General features: G+C 36.5%; 1 protein-coding gene across 1 annotated transcript in view; it reads right to left on the bottom strand.

Annotated features, from left to right (window-relative positions):
- Positions 1 to 22,166, bottom strand: part of LOC127848448 (myotubularin-related protein 9-like) — a 43,312-nt gene that overhangs the window by 12,913 nt on the left and 8,233 nt on the right. The window contains 6 exon segments of the mRNA XM_052380917.1: positions 2,568 to 2,672; positions 6,424 to 6,580; positions 7,349 to 7,477; positions 10,344 to 10,495; positions 11,450 to 11,609; positions 16,698 to 16,888. Coding sequence (XP_052236877.1) covers positions 2,568 to 2,672; positions 6,424 to 6,580; positions 7,349 to 7,477; positions 10,344 to 10,495; positions 11,450 to 11,609; positions 16,698 to 16,844 — 850 coding nt within the window. The 5' untranslated portion in view covers positions 16,845 to 16,888.

Genomic DNA, 22,166 nt, shown 5'->3' with positions numbered 1-22,166 from the left:
AAAATGTGCAGCTCCATGAGATGCACATGCATGCCAAATATCAAGTTGCTATCTTCAATATTGCAAAAGTATTTATAAAATAAGCGATTAGGGCCACATTTATTTGACCTCTGACCTTGAAGGATGACCTTGACCTTGACCTTTCACCACTCAAAATGTGCAGCTCCACGAGATACACATGCATGCCAAATATCAAGTTGCTATCATCAATATTGCAAAAGAATTCATAAAATGAGCGATTTTGGCCACATATATTTGACCTCTGACCTTGAAGGATGACCTTGACCTTGACCTTTCACCACTCAAAATGTGCAGCTTCATGAGATACACATGCATGCCAAATATGAAGTTGCTATCTTCAATATAGCAAAAGTTATTGCAAAATGTTAAAGTTGGCGCAAACAGACAGACCAACAGACCAACAGACAGACCAACAGACAGGGCAAAAACAATATGTCCCCCACTACTATAGTGGGGGACATATAAAGTTAACAAAATGTCTTTTAATAGCTCTTAATGAAGATTTTCAGTTAGAACAATAAATATATAAATCTACACAGAATGGTCCTCCACCAGCATCAACTCCTTTCCAGGCTGCCTTGCCGCTGTGCCTGGCAAAAACCCTAAGGAAATGCCTGAGTATATATAAGAAACATATTTTATCTATGCCAAATAGAATATATCTGGTGGTTACAAGGTAGAAATCCGTCTTTTTTGCACTTTAAAACTGAAAAATTATCGCGTTTGTCAAAATGGGCGTACATAATGTATACGTCCAGAAATCCTACTTTCGGTTTTAAAAGCTGTTCTATTTGAAAAGTAATAAATTAACTTCTAACTAGGCTATAGATTTAATTTTATCTATGCAAATTAGAATATATCTGGTGGTTGCAAGGTAGAAATCTGTCTTTTTGCGCTTTAGAACTTAAAAATAATCAGGTTTGTCGAAATGAATGGAAGTATACATCTAGAAATCCTACTTTCCGTTTTAAAAGCGGTACCATTTGAAAAAAATTAAATTACTTGCTAACTAGACTATAGATTTAATGACAATTTTGCACACTTTCAAATTGCATATATATGTATTGGTTAACATGTATTTCATTTCAAAGTCAGAGGCAAGGTGTGTGGCTTTAACCCTTTCCCACTCAGAAACAAAGTGAAAATGGCTATGTGCAAAACCAGAACAGCCTGCGACTAACTTGCAGGCTGTTCAGGTTAAATACTGTTTGCTGCTAAGGGTCGGAAATGAAGCATTTAAAACCCTAGTATGAAAGGGTTTTAACTTAATGTAACTTTCTAAGGGACTAAAAATGCGTCAAAATATGTATCTAAGGGTTTTAACTTAATGTAACTTTCTAAGGGACTAAAAATGCGTCAAAATATGTATCTAAGTGGTAAATGGTTCATCAATAGAATTTCTATTAAGTTTTTTTTTTTTTTTTTTAAGTCCTCTGATTGCTTATTTTGTATTGTAAGGAATACTAAATTCCAAAAAATACACAATTTGTGTTGAATAGTCTAGAACTCTAGATGGTCAACTGTTGGGGAAAAAACGCAGAGTAAAAAGAAGATCCTGCTATTTCATTCTAGATCTATTGACTTCTCCCTGCTTTATATTGTATTGCCACAAATGTATTCACATAAAGTTAAAGAAAAATTGAAAACCAAACATTATTATGTTGGATTTGAACACCAACCTGTTGATCAGTATAATTCACATAAATGCATTAAATTGTTTGTGTGGATGTTTTCACCATTTCAACAGTATTTCAGTCACAGGGCAGTCAGTTAACCCTGTGTAAGCTAGATTGACATGTACTATGTGCATATCCTTATGCAAAACCTGGCAACTGCCCTAATTGCCCAAATAGGTAGACAAATGCCCTAGAAATGACTCCCTTTCTGAGATAAACAAGGCATATTGCATGTGCGTTAAGTGTCGTCACAGATTAGCCTGCGCAGTCTGCACAGGTTAATCAGGGACAACACTTTCCGCTTTTATGACTTTTTTCGTTTAAATGTCGTCCCTGATTAGTCTGTGCGACCTGCAAAGGCTAATCTGGGACGAAACTTTACGCACATGCATTATTCCAAGTTTTTTTCCGAACGGGACTCAAATTATGATATAATCAATGACTACACAAGTTGTGTGGCCAGGCTGAGAATCAAACCCCTGATCCTCTGAATTGTAGTCAAGCACTCTTCTAGCTCAGCTAGTCGGCTTGCTGGCCCAACTTACAGGATTAAATACACCGAATGAATTACAAACATTAAACACCTAATTCATGTTTTCACTTAATAAATTGCATACATACAAGACCGAATATAAGTTTTCACTACCCGGTACATGAATTTCACACATTGAAAACCTAATTTTATATTTCACTAAATGCATGACATACATGTACATAGAATACCAAATTCAAGTTTGCCAATTATTACCATACAGTGTTTTTTTAATCATTTTGGAAAGGGGCCGGGTCCCTTTGCATTTGGAAAATTTGCGGCGTTTTGACTTTCTGATTACCTGAACCGATTTCAAATGGAAAAAAACAGTGCCATACCTTCAATGAGTTTGATGAGAGACTCATGGAACACCTGCCGGCGATCTATGGCCTGATTGAGACGCTTCCACTGTGAGTAGTGGGCCTCGAGCTCATAACCTCCCCCTAGTAGAAGAAGTGTTTAAGGGTATTACAAGTATATTTAAGAGCCCAATTCTAGGAAAACAGAAAACCAGTAACTCTCAGTCTGTCCAGGTTTTATGCTGTTTGCTGCTCAGTAACTCTCAGTCTGTCCAGGTTTCATGCTGTTTGCTGCTCAGTAACTCTCAGTCTGTCCAGGTTTTATGCTGTTTGCTGCTCAGTAACTCTCAGTCTGTCCATGTTTTATGCTGTTTGCTGCTCAGTAACTCTCAGTCTGTTCAGGTTTTATGCTGTTTGCTGCTCAGTAACTCTCAGTCTGTCCAGGTTTTATGCTGTTTGCTGCTCAGTAACTCTCAGTCTGTCCATGTTTTATGCTGTTTGCTGCTCAGTAACTCTCAGTCTGTCCAGGTTTTATGCTGTTTGCTGCTCAGTAACTCTCAGTCTGTCCAGGTTTTATGCTGTTTGCTGCTCAGTAACTATCAGTCTGTCCAGGTTTTATGCTGTTTGCTGCTCAGTAACGCTCAGTCTGTCCAGGTTTTATGCTGTTTGCTGCTCATCAGCACCTTAGGGTCTGAAGTGAAGCCTTCAAAACTTGAATGTTGTAAGAAAGGTCTATAATTTAATATGATATTCTGAGAGACTTCAAATTCGTCAAAGTGCGTCTCTGAGTGGAAAAGGGTTAAATATAATACAGCTAGAGACAACTTTGCCTTTGAATATGATGTGATTATCACCGGTTACTTTGACCTTAACCCACCTTGCTTCAAATGTAATTCCAAGTAATGCATCTATATGTTAACAAAATAACAAGGCAAATGCTGCATCCAAACTGAAGTTATTGAGCAAGAACTGTGTTTATTTCCAGTTATAAGGCTTTGCATTGACTTGAGCCAAATGTAATCCCAAGATAGTTCTGCATGTAAACTAATTATACACAAAATTTCAGCACTAAAGCATATTCAAGTACAGTAATTGAGTGGAAACTGTTTGTCTGTCAGATTTTTGACCATGTCTTCTGAAGGAAAAAACTTGTAATTAGATTGATTAATGTCGGCAGGCGGGTGAGCAGGCAGAACAATTCTTCAGAGCACAAACCCTCCTTCATTTCTAAACTGATTTCAATCAAACTTTCACAAAATGATGGCCACCAAGTGCCCTGGCGCATTTTGTCGGGAATTCATGATTCAGTAGAAAGCAAGGTTTCCATGACTCAAAAGAATTTGACATTTTCTTCCGAGCGCAACTCCTCCGTTATTTCTCAACAGATTTCCATGAAACTTTCACAAAGAGTTTACCATCAAATACCCTGGCACATATTGAACATGATTTTTTTCAGGTCAATGTCAAGGTCACTTTGGCTAAAAATACATTTTTACACTTTTCTTCATAGATCCCTTATTCAATATTGAGTATGTTTATACCTCACATTAACATCTACACTTTAATGGATCAAAGGTCATGTTGATCAAGGTCAGGAATACTTTTGTTAATCCTGTTAAATGTGTCCTTAGCAAAGAAAAATAATTAGCATACATGGATTAATACTTCCCTTTTATTATAAAAATATTTTTTTTTTAAACCTGGTTTTGTGACAATTTTGTCCTTGTTTTTATTCTTTTGGGAAATTTCTTACAGCAGTCCAGAATTTTGTAATTTATTCTCACTTGAGAAAGCTCCTTTTGCAGAAACCATACACAGAAGAAAAAACTAGAGCTTTGTCACAGACGTGACAAATACCCCCACATGCCGCATTGACACATAATATTTTGCATGACGTCTTCACAAAAAACAGCGGACAACATGCTCAATTTTTAAAACACACTAAGTGACCCCTTGACCTAGTTTTTGACCCAGAAAGGCCCATGTTCTAACTTGGCCTTAAGATAATCTCCATTAAACGTCTGACCAAGTTTGGTGAAGATCGGATGTAAACTACTTGAATTAGAGAGTGGACACCATGCTGAATGTTAAAAAACGCACTAAGTGACCCCGTGACCTAGTTTTAGGCTCGGAATGGCCCATGTTCAAACTTGTGGTAGAGATCATTTAGATACAACTTCTGACCAAGTTTGACGAGGATTGTATGAAAACTACTTGAATTAGAAAGCGGACAACATGGTGAGGTTTAAAATGCACTAAGATACACCGTGACCTAGTTTTTGACCCGGCATGACCCATATTCAAACTTGACCTAGACATCATCTAGATACAACTTCTGACCAAGTTTGGTGAAGATTGGATGAAAACTACTTGAATTAGAGAGTGGACAACATTGTGATGTTTAAAACGCCCTAAGTGACCCCCGTGACCTTGTTTTTGACCTGGCATGACCCATATTCAAACTTGCTCTAGACATCATCAAGATACAACTTCTAACCAATTTTGGTGAAGATTGGACAAAAACAACTTGAATTAGAGAGCGGACAACATGGTGAGGTTTATAACACACTAAGTGACCACGTGACCTAGTTTTTGACCCGGCATGGCCCATGTTCGAACTTGACCTGCACATCATCTAGTTACAACTTCTGACCAAGTGTGGTGAAGATCCAATTTAAACTACTTGAAATAGAGAGCGGACACCATGCTCAATATGTAAAACGTACTAAGTGACCCCGTGACGTAATTTTTGACCCGGCAAGGCCCATGTTCGAACTTGGCCTTAAGATCATCTAGATACAACTTCTGACCAAGTTTGATGAAGATCGGATAAAAACTACTTGAATTAGAGAGCGGACAACATGCTGAATGTTTAAAACGCACTAAGTGACCCTGTGACCTAGTTTTTACCCGGCAAGGCCCATGTTCAAACTTGGCCTTAAGATCATCTAGATACAACTTCTGACCAAGTTTGGTGAAGATCAGATGAAAACTACTTGAATTAGAGAGCGGACACAATTGTGATGTCTAAAATGCCCTAAGTGACCCCGTGACCTTGTTTTTGACCCGGCATGACCCATATTAAAACTTGCTCCAGACATTATCAAGATACAACTTCTGACCAATTTTGGTAAAGATTGGATAAAAACTACTTTAATTAGAGAGCAGACAACAATGTGAGGTTTAAAACACACCAATTGACCCCATGACCTTGTTTTTTACCCGGCATGGCCCATGTTCGAACTTGACCTACACATCATCTAGTCACAACTTTTGACCCAGTGTGGTGAAGACGGATTTAAACTACTTGAAATAGAGAGCGAACACCATGCTCAATGCGTAAAATGTACTAAGTGACCCCATGACCTAGTTTTTAACCCGGCAAGGCCCATGTTCGAACTTGGCCTAGACATCATCTAGATACAACTTCTGACCAAGTTTGGTAAAGATCGGATGAAAACTACTTCAAAATAGAGAGCAGACAACATGCTGAATGTTTTAAACGCACTAAGTGACCCCGTGACCTAATTTTTGACCCGGCAAGGTACATGTTCGAACTTGACCTTAAGATCATCTAGATACAACTTCTGTCCAAGTTTGGTGAAGATCGGATGAAAACTACTTGAAATAGAGAGCGGACAACATGCTGAATGTTAAAAACGAACTAAGTGAACTTGTGACCTAGTTTTTGACCCGAAAAGGGCCATGTTCAAACATGGCCTAGACATCATGAAAATACAACTTCTGACCTAGTTTGGTGAAGATGGGATGAAAACTACTTGAAATAGAGAGCGGACACTTAATACAGACCGACCGACAGACTGACAGACAAGCTCACTCCTATATACCCCCCTAAACTTCGTTTGTGGGGGTATAAAAATCACTTTCTCTGTACCTGTTTTCAGTTCAGCCTTGACCGCACTCTGGGACCGAGTGTCTATGATGTAACCTCTGATCCCTATTCCTAGCACTGCGTTCACTAGGCGTTCATCGTCCTTGCAGCGTCGTCCACTCGAGCCGGTCAGTGGCTGGCTTGAGCGCATCAAAACAGCCTGCACTACATAAGCATTTTTTAAACCAGGGACAATAACGTCTGTATCCATTAAGCTCTCTAGAATATGATTAATAAGCTCTCTAGAATATGATTAAATCCCTGTTATGATGCAGATAATTGGCTTTGAACATATATATAAATACAGCATTTTTTTCGTTCTTTAAGTACCAATAAAAAGGCACTTTTCAAATTGAGGAAAAATTACAATATCCAGAGAAAGGACAGGTTAATGATAACTTTGATGGGCTTGTGCAAGTAAGTTTTATGGACTAATTTTTCCCCATTGGCATTGTACCGTTACTTTTCCAAATAAGGCACAAAAATTGCTGACATGGGTGTTTTTTTACACTTGGGACAACACCTACTATATTCACAAAGCCCATCATAATATAATTAGATGAATGCTTTTCTTGGGAATATTTCACAATGAACATATACGTGCAAGAGAGATAAATATATAGTTAAATGGACCCATTGCCAAACAAAATGGTAATTAGTTTTTCCCAATTAAAAAAAATATATTAAAAAAATGTTTATTTATCTCAATTTTTATTTTCATTACATCTAACAAAGAATGTAACAATAATTAATATGATTTTTTATTATCATTTGAATTATTATAAAGAGTTATATTGAATTAGTTTTTACCAAATTTATAGACTACTCGTTTAAGTCGATTCCCAGTCCCAAAGAGCATTTTTCTTTAAATGGCCAGGAAAAGGCCTGGTCTGAATGTGTATCAAATGGAGTGAAACTCTGCCACTACCTTGCTGTCCCTGTGAAAATAGCTCAGGACAGGAAAGCGTCCGTTCTGCCTGAACTGGTCCACCTTGGCTAGCATATCATCCGTCACACCCTTTGGAACCACCACCGACTGTGGGTAACTCTGACATAACTGCATAAAAGACAGAATTTTGAATTCGATATAGCTATTACGCAACAAAGCTTTTTTGGCATATCGTTTGACTGCGGGTTACTCAAACATAACTGCAAAAATGACAACAACAAAAATTATATTGCTACATGTGTAGTAAAACATATTGACTTTGCCTGTGAGTTTTGCATTTGTAGAATTTAGCTGTAAATGCACTAAAATCTGATACATGTAAGTTATGTCAACATTCAAATTTCTCAGGGATTTCTTTGGATTAGATTCTTGCTGTTAAAAATATTAACTCATAATCAAATTTTTTTTTTGGCCAAGATATTAATAAAAGAGATTAATTTAAAGAGAACTAGAGCTTTGTCACAGACGTGACAATACCCCCACATACCGCATTGACACAGAATATTTTGCATGTTGTCTTCACAAAAAACAGCGACACCATGCTCAATGTTGAAAACGCACTAAGTGACCCCGTGACCTAGTTTTTGACCGGCATGACCCATGTTCGAACTTGACCTACACATCATCTAGATACAACTTCTGACCAAGTGTGGTGAAGATACGATGAAAATTACTTAGAGTTACAGAGCGGACACCATGCTCAATATTTAAAATGCACTTAGTGACCCCGTTACCAAGTTTTTGACCTGCCATGACCCATGTTGGAACTTGGCCTAGACATCAACTAGATACAACTTCTGACCAAGTTTGGTGAAGATCGGATATAAACTAATTGAATTAGAGAGCTGACACCCTGATGAATGTGTAAAACACACTAAGTTACCCTGTGACCTAGTTTTTGGCCAGGCATGGCCCATGTCAGAACTTGGCCTAAAGATTTTCTACATACAACTTCTGACCAAGTTTGGTGAAGCTCGGACGAAAACCACTTCAATAAGAGAGCGAACACCATGCTCAATGTTTAAATCGCACTAAGTGACCCCGTGACCTAGTTTTTGACACGGCATGACCCATATTCAAACTTGGATTAGATATCATCAAGATACAACATCTGATCAAGTTTGGTGAAGATCGAATGAAAACAACTTGAATTAGAGAGGGAACACTTAATACAGACCAACCGACAGACCGACCAACAGACAAGCTCACTCCTATATACCCCCCTAAACTTCCTTTGTGGGGGTATAATGATTTTTGTGAAAGAGACTTACCATTTTCAATAAAAATAATAAATAAAATGATTACATGCGCAGTGCTCTAGCTTGACCTAAATTTGAGGACGCCCCGCCCTGCCCTCCCGAATCTCCGCCCTGCCCTCCCGAATCTCTGCCCTACCCCCACCCTCCCATATGTTTTACATATGATAATTGATAAATCTCTTATTTCATTACAAGTAACTAATTTATTTCTCGTTGTAGACATTATATTTTAATGGTTTAATAATAATGGGAATAATATATTCTAACAATTATTAATAACATATAAATTAAAATACATGTGGAAGCATTCCAGAAAAGCCCGCGCACTCAAAAGTGCCCTTTTGACAAAATTCTACGCGTCGAAAGTGCCCTTTTGGCAAAAAAGCCACCCTGCCCTTTTTAAATCCTATCTGGAGCACTGCATGATGGAAATTGATCTACAATATATCAAAATGAAGAACATTTTTGAGTAAAAATCACATACATACCAATCATAGTTTACTGCTTTATTTTTCTGATTGTCTTACATTATCAGGCATTATAGTCATCAAGTAGTTAGAGCTTTGAAAGACAAGATAAAAGAGCAACTAACTAACAGACCAATCCAATAGGTACTTTAATGCAACCAAATAGTTTTTTAAGGGAGTATAACTAAAGCCATGAATACAAGCTAAAAGAGCAACTAACAGACCAATCCAATGGGGACTTTAATGCAACCAAATAGTTTTTAAGGGAGTATAACTAAAGCCATGAATAACAAGGCTAAGATTTAAATAATGATGCAGTGGCCACAAGTATTTGTTGGTTTAAATAATGATGCAGTGGCCACATGTATTTGTTGGTTTAAATAATGATGCAGTGGCCACATGTATTTGTTGGTTTAAAAAATGATGCAGTGGCAACACGTATTTGTTGGTTTAAATAATGATGCAGTGGCCACACGTATTTGTTGGTTTAAATAATGATGCAGTGGCCACACGTATTTGTTGGTTTCCGTGGATTATCAAACTAAATTTATGTGTTCCTAGAAATTTAAACTTTCACAATAGCTGCTGAAAATATTTATTTTCTATGATTAAACGTGATAACAAGTTTATAAGCTATATAAAAAAAATGAATTTTCATTATATGCTTTTTCAAATAATCATTAATAGGAACTGACCTGGATAATTTTCCGAAAGATTACAGTTCAAATGTAAAAACATGCCATTTCACAATAAAATAGTGAAAATATTTGTTTACTTTGACTGTCAGTTACTTCAATGTTTGAATCAGTGACTTTATCTTTTTTATCACGTACATTTCTTTGTAAACCACATAAAGATTATAAAGACAATAACAGGTTATTGCCTGTTACAAACTTTGTTATCCCTGTTTACATTAAATAACTTGTTGTCAAATCACACTAAAACAGTGAACATTTTTGGTAATTTTCAGATTGCAAAAGTTTACAAAAGTGAATTAATGTGTTTGGATCACAGTTTTAATCCTTTCATTGCTGCAACCTAGTTTTGAAGGCCTTTACCAACAGTTTGTATCCAGATGAGACGCCACAGAACGTGGCGTCTCATCAGGATCCAAACTATTTGCAATTTTGATAGTATTCTTTGAAAAAAAATCGAAGAAAATGCTAATTTTAGAAATTCTGCAGACAACATTTTAGCAGACAACAAATTTCCCAGCATGCAAAGGGTTAAACAAAATTTATATCAAACCTTGTAATCCTTGTTTGCAGTGGAAATTCTCCAGTCCTCCATGCATGCCTTGTATCTGCTCATCTCGGCACCCTGCTGGAATGCCTGCCAGCTGTCCTCCAGAATGTCAAATGTGGGGTGGTAGAAAAACGGGTACTTTAGTGTAATGTCATCTGTAACAGAATGTCAAATGTAGGGCGGTAGAAAAACGGGTACTTTAGTGTAATGTCATCTGTAACAGAATGTCAAATGTGGGGTGGTAGAAAAATGGGTACTTAAGTGTAATGTCATTTGTAAGTTAACAGACTGTCAAATGTGGGGCGGTAGAAAAACGGGTACTTTAATGTAATGTCATCTGTAACAGAATGTCAAATGTGGGGCGGGGGGTAGAAAAACAGCTTCTTAAGTGTTATGAAATCTGTAACAAAATGTCAAATGTGGGGCAGTAGAAAAATGGGTACTTTAATGTAATGTTATCTGTAACAGAATGTCAAATGTGGGGCGGTAGAAAAACGGGTACTTCAATGTACTGTTATCTGAAACAGAATGTCAAAAGTGGGGCAGTAGAAAAGCAGCTTCTTAAGTGTTATGAAATCTGTAAAAGAATGTCAATTGTGGGACGGTAGAAAAATAGGTACTTAAGTGCAATATCATCTTCAATCAGCAAATTGCAATATCATCTTCAATCAGCAAATTTAAGGGATATGATATCGTAATTAAATAAAAAAATGCCACTCATGGGACGAATTAAAATTTGTGGGATCCACTCAAAATGCAATGTGTAATGATGAAATAAAGTCATGGGGTATGATCCGTACAGGAAACTAAAAGTTTGTTAATATTAGAAATATAACTTTTGCAATGTTTTATTCAATCTGGAATCAAGAATTTGTGATAACTGAAAGAAAAAAATTCTTAAATATATATGGAACCACTACTCTGTACAGCATAGTGAAGTTTTTGTGAGAAAAAATGATTTATATTTACTTTATGCAAATGCGACTTTGTAATTTTATATCTTCTTCAAACAAATAGTACTACACACAAAAATCTTAGAATGTCTCCCTAATTCAGGTTATCCACTTTATAATTCATTTTAATATTCACAGCAGCAAGGACATGTTTACCAATGTTTAACAGCTGCTCAATAGACAAAGCCACATTGAGGCATTCAGTCGCAGAGGAAATGACGAGGGCGAGACGCGTGAGATCTTTACAGCGTATCATGACAACGCCTTGAGTGTTGTCTAACCTCTTCTCCACACTGTCTACATTTGAGTGCAGCAGCTTGAAATAAAATGACAATGCCCTTGCAGAGAGTATCAGGATTATACAATGACAATGCCCTTGCAGAGGGTATCAGGATTATACAATGACAATGTCCTTGCAGAGAGTATCAGGAATATACAATGACAATGTCCTTGCAGAGAGTATCAGGATTATACAATGACAACACCCTTGCAGAGAGTATCAGGATTATACAATGACAATGTCCTTGCAGAGAGTATCAGGATTATACAATGACAATGCCCTTGCAGAGGGTATCAGGAATATACAATGACAATGTCCTTGCAGAGAGTATCAGGATTATACAATGACAATGCCCTTGCAAAGAGTATCAGGAATATACAATGATAATGCCCTTGCAGAGAGTATCAGGATTATACAATGACAACACCCTTGCAGAGAGTATCAGGAATATACAATGACAATGCCCTTGCAGAGAGTATCAGGATTATACAATGACAATGCCCTTGCAGAGAGTATCAGGATTATACAATGGCAATGCCCTTGCAGAGAGTATCAGGTATATACAATGACAATGTCCTTGCAGAGAAAATCAGGAATATACAATGACAATGTCCTTGCAGAGAGTATCAGGATTATACAATGACAATGCCCTTGCAGGGAGTATTAGGATACTACAATGACAACACCCTTGCAGAGAGTATCAGGATTATACAATGACAACACCCTTGCAGAGAGTATCAGGTATATACAATGACAATGTCCTTGCAGAGAGTATCAGGATTATACAATGACAACACCCTTGCAGAGAGTATCAGGATTATACAATGACAACACCCTTGCAGAGAGTATCAGGAATATACAATGACAATGCCCTTGCAGAGAGTATCAGGATTATACTATGACAATGCCCTTGCAGAGAGTATCAGGATTATACAATGACAATGCCCTTGCAGAGAGTATCAGAATTATACAATGACAACACCCTTGCAGAGAGTATCAGGATTATACAATGACAACACCCTTGCAGAGAGTATCAGGATTATACAATGACAACACCCTTGCAGAGAGTATCAGGAATATACATTGACAATGTCCTTGCAGATACTATCAGGATTATACAATGACAATGCCCTTGCAGAGAGTATCAGGATTATACAATGACAATGCCCTTGCAGAGAGTATCAGGATTATACAATGACAATGTCCTTGCAGAGAGTATCAGGATTATACAATGACAATGCCCTTGCAGAGAGAATCAGGAATATACAATGACAATGTCCTTGCAGAGAGTATCAGGATTATACAATGACAATGTCCTTGCAGAGAGAATCAGGATTATACAATGACAATGCCCTTGCAGAGAGAATCAGGATTATACAATGACAACACCCTTGCAGAGAGAATTAGGATACTACAATGACAACACCCTTGCAGAGAGTATCAGGATTATACAATGACAACACCCTTGCAGAGAGTATCAGGATTATACAATGACAATGCCCTTGCAGAGAGAATCAGGAATATACAATGACAATGCCCTTGCAGAGAGTATCAGAATTATACAATGACAACACCCTTGCAGAGAGTATTAGGATTATACAATGACAATGCCCTTGCAGAGAGAATCAGGATTATACAATGACAACACCCTTGCAGAGAGAATTAGGATACTACAATGACAACACCCTTGCAGAGAGTATCAGGATTATACAATGACAACACCCTTGCAGAGAGTATCAGGATTATACAATGACAACACCCTTGCAGAGAGTATCAGGTATATACAATGACAATGTCCTTGCAGAGAGTATCAGGATTATACAATGACAACACCCTTGCAGAGAGTATCAGGATTATACAATGACAATGCCCTTGCAGAGAGTATCAGGATTATACAATGACAATGCCCTTGCAGAGAGTATCAGGAATATACAATGACAATGCCCTTGCAGAGAGTATCAGGAATATACAATGACAATGTCCTTGCAGAGAGTATCAGGATTATACAATGACAATGCCCTTGCAGAGACTATCAGGAATATACAATGACAATGCCCTTGCAGAGAGTATCAGGATTATACAATGACAATGTCCTTGCAGAGAGAATCAGGAATATACAATGACAACACCCTTGCAGAGAGTATCAGGATTATACAATGACAATGTCCTTGCAGAGAGAATCAGGATTATACAATGACAATGCCCTTGCAGAGGGTATCAGGAATATACAATGACAATGTCCTTGCAGAGAGTATCAGGATTATACAATGACAACACCCTAGCAGAGAGTATCAGGATTATACAATGACAACACCCTTGCAGAGAGTATCAGGATTATACAATGACAATGTCCTTGCAGAGAGTATCAGGATTATACAATGACAATGCCCTTGCAGAGAGTATTAGGATACTACAATGACAATGCCCTTGCAGAGAGTATCAGGAATATACAATGACAACACCCTTGCAGAGAGTATCAGGATTATACAATGACAACGCCCTTGCAGAGAGTATCAGGAATATACAATGACAATGCCCTTGCAGAGAGTATCAGGAATATACAATGACAATGTCCTTGCAGAGAGTATCAGGAATATACAATGACAATGTCCTTGCAGAGAGAATCAGGATTATACAATGACAATGTCCTTGCAGAGAGAATCAGGATTATAAAATGACAATGTACTTGCAGAGAGAATCAGGATTATACAATGACAATGCCCTTGCAGAGAAAATCAGGATTTTATATGCTTTACAGTGACTGCTTTGCCCAATTGCGAAAAGTACCTGTACCAGCACAGTTGGGATAAAATTTGCGCAAAAATCCCTGAAATAGGGAAAATTCTTGTTGTGAAGTCTTCATTTGGTGTATTTGATATTTTGCTCACAAATACTTTAAATTGATAACTAAGTGTTGGAAAGTTATAAATATTATATTTACTTAGGTTCAAGCCATACAGCTGCATAGCCAAACAATCTTACTGTTGCATTTTATTAAAAAAAAAAAAGAAAAAGCAAATTTGTTGAAATGATATCCCCGCCAATATGCTTCTGGACACAAAAGTGTTATATTTGACACTAAAAAAAGCAATTTTTTAAGATACAAAGGGCCATAACTCTGTTATTATCAGATGGTATACAATGCCATCAGACGTTCATCATCCTTTTATCCATATATATATATATATATACTCATACCAAGTTTCAATGAAATCAGCCAAAGCACTTCCAAGCTATGGCTCTGGACAGACAGACGGAAAGACGGACGGAAGGACAGACAACGCCAAAACAATATCCCTCCGCCTATGGCGGGGGATAATAAACCTTCAATTGGGAATTTTTTGGAAAGATATTGGGATATGTGTAGTTTTTTCACAATTGGGAAAGTGCCATTTTTGCACTTAAAGAAGAAGGACGAAAATCGCTTCTATATGCCACAATTTTGGAATGCTGTCCCGCTTTCTCAAAATAAGATAATTCGAGATTAAAGCAGCGTACAAACAGTGGTACAGCAGCCCAAGAACAGCCTGAGTAAAAGCCTGAAGACACATTTATAATAGTAAATAGCAATAGTTCTTGAAAAAACAAATACACAACAAACAAAAAAGTACAGTCATGGTAAACAATATCAACAACAACGGCAAGTCATATTCAACTAGAAATGGCGCGGCAGAGGCCGACGCGTATCCCCACGCCGAATGTTTGACCTAGGTGTGCCCCAGGGTTGGTAATGGGGCCATGCATAGCTGAGATTGACCGTATTGTCATAAGAGAAGTTCATCATCAATTAGAAGTGAATTGGTGTAGAAATGAAGAAGTTATAGTAAAAGGCAATTTTGGGTGGGTGTGACATATGTGGGCAGGGCGCCCCAGGGTTGGTAATTGTGCCATGCATAGTTGAGATTGACCGTATTGTCATAAGAGAAGTTCAGTATCAATTTGAAGTGAATCGGTGTAGAAAAGAAGAAATTATAGTAAAAGGCAATTTTGGGTGGGTGTGGTCTATGTGGGCGGGGCCCCAGGGTTGGTAATGGGGCCATGCATAGTTGAGATTGACCGTATTGTCATAAGAGAGGTTCAGTATCAATTTGAAGTGAATCGGTGTAGAAATGAAGAAATTATAGTAAAAGGCAATTTTGGGTGGGTGTGGTCTATGTGGACAGGGCGCCCCAGGGTTGGTAATGGGGCCATGCATAGTTGAGATTGACTGTATTGTCATAAGAGAAGTTCAATATCAATTTGAAGTGAATCGGTGTAGAAATGAAGAAATTATAGTAAAGGCAATTTTGGGTGGGTGTGGTCTATGTGGGCGGGCCCCCAGGGTTGGTTATGGGGCCATGCATAGTTGAGATTGACCCTAATGTCATAAGAGAAGTTCAGTATCAATTTGAAGTGAATCCGTGTAGAAATGAAAAAATTATAGTAAATGGAATTTTTTGGTGGGTGTGGCCTATGTGGGCGGGCGCCCCAGGGTTGGGATTGGGGCCATGCATAGTTGAGATTGACCCTAATGTCATAACAAAAGTTCAGTATCAATTTGAAGTGAATCCGTGTAGAAATGAAAAAATTATAGTAAATGGAAATTTTTGGTGGGTGTGGCCTATGTGGGCGGGGCGCCCCAGGGTTGGGAATGGGGCCATGCATGGTTGAGATTGACCGTATTGTCATAAGAGAGGTCCAGTATCAATTTGAAGTGAATCGGTGTAGAAATAAAGAAGTAAATGTAAAATAACCTAAAAAAATGAGTGATAATTTCTGACGCGGCCCCACCCCAACCGCTATAACTTTTGACCCAGGGGTCAGATCAAAATTCCAAATAGTGCAGGGTCGCACATATGCTCATAGCTACCATGTGTGTAAGTTTCAATGTTCTAGTGCTTTTAGTGTAGGAGGAGATAGTGGCCAGGACGGACGGACAGACAGACAGACAGACAGACAGACGGACGGACGGACGGACGGACGGACGGCGGAGATAACCACAATATCCCCACCTTTTTTTCAAAAAGCGTGGGGATAATAATCAATTGCAAAGTTCACAGACTATTATGATGTTAGCCACATTCAAAATAAGTTAGTTTTTGTTACAAAAATACAATTTACTTAAATAGCAACAAGGTATATTACCCATAATTCTTCCCTATTAGTTTTCCAAGATGAAAGGATCAAATGGTGACCAGTTATGCACAGTGTGCCCTCCACTGGCTTACAGAAAGGCTTGCGAAGTGTCACTCCATCCACCATTGGAGTCTTGATAAACTCTGCAAACTCCATGTCATATAGAGACTGCTGCTCAGTTGAAGTTCAGGGAGGTTAATCTGGAAAAATGTCATTAAGTGCTGAGATAGAGTAGTTGCAAATAATCCAACTCCCAGCTATTGACCCTCCGGGTCACTGGGAGTTGCAACCCCTAAAGGCTTTTTTCATGTAGAGTCGCCGCCTGGAATCCAGGCAGCACTTTAACTGGTTAATAACTTCTGATAGGGACCATTCAATGGCCTGTGAAAAGTGCTGATATACATTTTTTATAGCCCTATACTTGCAACAGGCGGTCCCGAAAGCTTAGCGAAGGATTTGGCTTAGTTTCTAAAATTTGGTTCCAAACAAAATATGTTTGAATTTTGATGCCAAAATTCATTTGATACTTGTTGAGAAATTCTTGAGCACTTTTATTCTGAGTATTTGCTAGAATTTGCTTTTAAAAATGGAATATATGGGATAATTGGGTATGAAAAGCAAAAAAACTAAGTATACAGTACTTAACAGAGGTGGATTCATACCAATGTATCGGAGAATTGGTTGTGTCAGGATAATGGGTATCTATAAATGAAAGGGCTAAAACAATTGAAAAACGTTATAAATGTTTTCATAGCCGTTTTTTTTTCTTGAAGAGTCATAACGCACAAAATACCTTCATACAGCCTCGAGGAACAAATTTCATGTGAAAAGTACTGGTAAGAGGTATTGTGTTTCATAAGATGTATTAGATTGATTGATCAAGACTTTATACACATAAATATTAAATTTGACATATTTTGTTACATGGATTTTGCATTAAAAATTATGAGGAAGGACTTTCAGCTGAGGTACGGTCCATACAACCACCGAAAAGCACTGAAAAGCACTCAATTTCACTAAATATATATATGCAATAAATCGTTTCTAGTATGTATAAACGGGTTTAATTAGATATAAATGGTTATATGATTCTATGTGTATACTACCTTTTGTTTATTATGAGGTATTAATGCCTAAAATTGGATATATATCGGCAATATACCAACCGAAATGCACTTCATGTGAAGACTGGAAAGCACTCAATTTCTCTTTATATATATATATATATATATATATATATATATATATATATATATATATATATATATATATATATATATATATATATATATATATATATATGAAACATTGCGTTTCTATTGTGTGCAAACGGATTTAATTAGTTATAAATGGTTATATTTCATGCATATTTATACTACCTTTTGTTTATTATAAGGTATTAATGCCCGCTTATGCAGTATTCACTCAACGGGCAATGGCACTCGCATTTTATATTGACACTATTGAGTTTATGATTTTAGAACAATTCAAGCTTACACAATAGTATAAATTTTTAATTATGTGCAATTTAATTCGCACCTCTTGCTTAACTCAATGTTCAAAGGCACTCACAGTTTTACTCGTTATTAGTGCCGTCTTTAAGTTGGCTATCTCTATTTAAAGAACAGATTAATGTGAACTTAATTAACAAAATAATTTGAACTAATGCAAGCTAGAATTAATATCTGACTACTTGCAATACAACTAGTATCAGTCGAAAATGGATCTTATTTAATTGTGGTTCCTTCTTTGAACTTATGTTGTCTGCCGACTTTTATAATGGGTAGTGTCAGTAATAAATGTATATCCAATTTTTCCAGTACAGTAGCCATGTTCCTGTGTATTGAGCTGATAAGATAGTGGCAACCACAGCAGGTTGCTAATACACAGTGTAAATTTCCCCTGTCTTATTATTGTATTTGTTATTTACCTGATTGGAATAAATGTCAGACGTGTATTCATTCGGGTTTGCTGGCGTTATGTTGAAGGTCATTTAATGCGAAAAGCTGGTTTTCTGACATAATTTCAATCATTTAAATTTTAAAAACAATTTAATGAAACAATGAAATATTGTCACGATGAAATATGATTTATAAATCAAGCTGACAGAAAAGTATCAGTTTTTAATTATGTGTAATTTAATTTGCAACTCTCGCTTAACTCAAAGTTAAATGGCACGCGCACTTAACATAATTTTAAAACATCACGTGTATCATTAAAGTTCTTTTTAAAAATTATGTACAAATATTATATGTTATACATTGTTTGTTTTGTTTTTTTACTGGACCAGAAAGAAACCTTGTTATGTATAAAGCGTTTTACTTTTGCAAAATTCTACATTAAATAAAGAAATATCGTATTTTTTTGTTAAGTGTACGTGCTTGATATATTCATAAAATAGCTTTTTTTTTAAACAATCAGACTTTAACCTTTAATTTAATTGTTGAATTTTTTTAATTAATTATATTCACATTTATAAATTTATATATATTTTCAGTAAAATGGCCTCTATATTATCCAAAACCCATACTCAAAAAGCATGTTGATGCAGTTTTTTTAAGAGAACTTTGTTTAAAGGGATCTTTTCACGCTTTGGTAAATTGACAAAATTGAAAAAAGTTGTTTCAGATTCGCAAATTTTCGTTTTAGTTATGATATTTGTGAGGAAACAGTAATACTGAACATTTACCATGGTCTAATATAGCCATTATATGCATCTTTTGACGATTTTAAAACCTAAAAATTATAAAGCGTTGCAACGCGAAACGATTGAATAATTTGGAGAGTTCTGTTTTTGTCGTTAAATTTTGTGAAACTACGAAGATTGCTTATATAAGGTATAAAATACTTCATGTATATGTACTCGGCGGAATAGCTCAGTAGGCTAAGGCGTTTTTACTTCACGACTCTGGCAGGACTCCAGGGGTCACTGGTTCGAAACCTGGTCCGGGCAATGTTCTTTTCCTTTTTTTAATTTTATTCTTGATTTTTAACTGGAGCTTTTACGATCCAATGTTTACATTTATCGATATAAAGCATTTAATGAATAAGTTAAAAACTGCCAAAATCTGTGAAAAGGCCCCTTTAAGATAATCGATATCGATATCGACCGGGTACGATTAAATATATTTTCAGTACCTGGGGTACATGTAGGTAGTACCCAAGCCAACAATGACAAATCAAGCGTTAGTAACACAAGTAATATCAATAGACGAGTTAATTGTTATTGTTTACATTCGGGATTTTCCGCGCATGCGCACTGACTGGTTGGCAAAAACACTGGTTACAGTCACGTAAAACATGTATAAAGGGCTTTTGTTTAGTCAATTAAACGATACAAAATCCGAAATAAACATTACAACTCTTAAACAATAGTGCAAATATATCATATTTAGTACTAATAAATGTATCATCATATATATAATTTCCTCTTTATAAAAATACAAATTAGTTATTAGCATCAGAGTAAACGTGGTCGGAAGACTAAATACTGACAATACCACACAACAAAACAATAAATTAGCCGTATTCTTTTTTAAAGTAAGACTTTAAAAAATGATATTTCAAAACTTATAATACATATATTAATTTGATTATAACTATAAACGGTGTGGATATTGTTATTGCTCATCAGCGACCGAAAGTGTATTATAAGAGGCGCATTTAATCAATTATAAAACAAAGCCATAAAAAACGGAATACATTAACAATCGTTAAATGTTGTGGTAATTTTCTTTTCCATAGAATGAATTTTCGTTTCGTTTCCATTGAATTACAATATTAATAAATTGTAATATACAAATGAAAATAAAACCTGCATCTTGTGCAAATTGAACTGTCTTTGCATGTATATTGAAATCTCTTAACAAGTACTAAGGAGTGATACATTTAACAATCTAGCATTTTATGATAGATATATATATTAATTTAATTTATTTTACGCAAAAATTGTTTATCCATTGTGATTGCTTGGTTTCATGATGGTGTTACGTGCAATGCAAGAACGTATAATCTTTACACTAAATTGACGAGTTTACATTTGCCGGTACCCGCGGTAAATACATCAATTGTGTAGCAGTAATATTGAACAATATTTTAAATTTAAAGTTATAAAGCACTGTATTATTATGATTAAACTGGCTAACATATAAATACACATGTTCCTGTTAATCCGTTTCGGACAAATATCTTCTTTTTTAATATGTTAAATTATTTATTAAAGCAAATGTTACGTATTTTGGCTTTAATATTTGGCTTGCTCAATATGACTGCTCAATATGTCAAGAGATGACATGGAGGTATCATAAAGTCTGCCACATGTGGTCTATGCAGGGACCCAATTAAAGTATAGGTCCCTGTGTTTATGACACCGGCATGTTTTCTGTGTAATTGGCTGGGCAGTCTCCGATCATAACGAGATAATATGCTTGTGACGAACAACGGTGCAATTAAAGGCTCTAGGAGAAGTGCCCCCCCGGAGAACTGCCCCCCAAAGATTTTTCACTGGGCGGAGAACTGCCCCCTCACTGTTTTTTTATAGGGCGGAGAACTGCCCCCCTGCTGATTAATAAGGGGCGGAGAACTGCCCCCCCTGTCAGAATTGATGACCCGGAGAAGTGCCCCCTAATTAAAGAAATTTCGCGGCGATATATAAAGCGAGTATTATAATGACAATAACGCCAGTAACTTTCTTGCTATTATGTCTGGAAATTGAGTGAAATTTCAAAAGTAATATAAAGTTGTACAAGTAATAAAAGTTATAAAACGGCAAAAAAATACCTGCCTCGGCATGGACGTCGCCATCTTGATAATCACGGGATTTTCGTCTATGTGAACAAAGAAAAACAAATCACTTTTTGCTAATAAAAAGTTTTCGCGGCTGAATTATTTGATATTTTCCCCGTAATTAAAACAAACAATTAGCATGCAATTTAATCCATCCTTATGCAAGCTGAAAACAATAATTTATTTGTTTGTTTTCGCCAATTACGGATTTGGACGGTTCAATATAATAAACCCGTATGCGGCTTTATTCAAAGCTAACAAGTTCTTAACAATAAAGGTCGGTCCGGTCTACCAATTAAAAGATCGCGGTGCTTATCGTTAACGGTAACAAGTTCTCTGCCTGCCTAATTAGCTGCTAATGTTTGTTGGCATGTCGACATGATCTGCTCAAAATGCAAACTGTTGCCGTAATATGTGTTATGTGTGTATTTATGTATGTTATTTTGTATGACACATGAATTAACTAAACAACATAAATAAATTGATTATAAATTCGACTTCACTCTACTTTTTTCTTCAAGTCAGCTTAATTAATGCTTTGCCTATTAATTTCCTTTTTTATTCGTAAATTTACGTTTTTTTCCATGGGTCAATACTATCTTTATAATGTAAATTAATTCCGATGTAACTTTTCCTCCATAAGTACTGAGTTGCACGTCTATATTTAGTTGCGACAGTTGGCCAGTATTAACA

The sequence above is a fragment of the Dreissena polymorpha genome, chromosome 10, assembly GCF_020536995.1.
Source record: "Dreissena polymorpha isolate Duluth1 chromosome 10, UMN_Dpol_1.0, whole genome shotgun sequence".
NCBI lineage: Eukaryota > Metazoa > Mollusca > Bivalvia > Myida > Dreissenidae > Dreissena > Dreissena polymorpha.
This window is presented reverse-complemented; position numbering and strand designations above follow the sequence as displayed.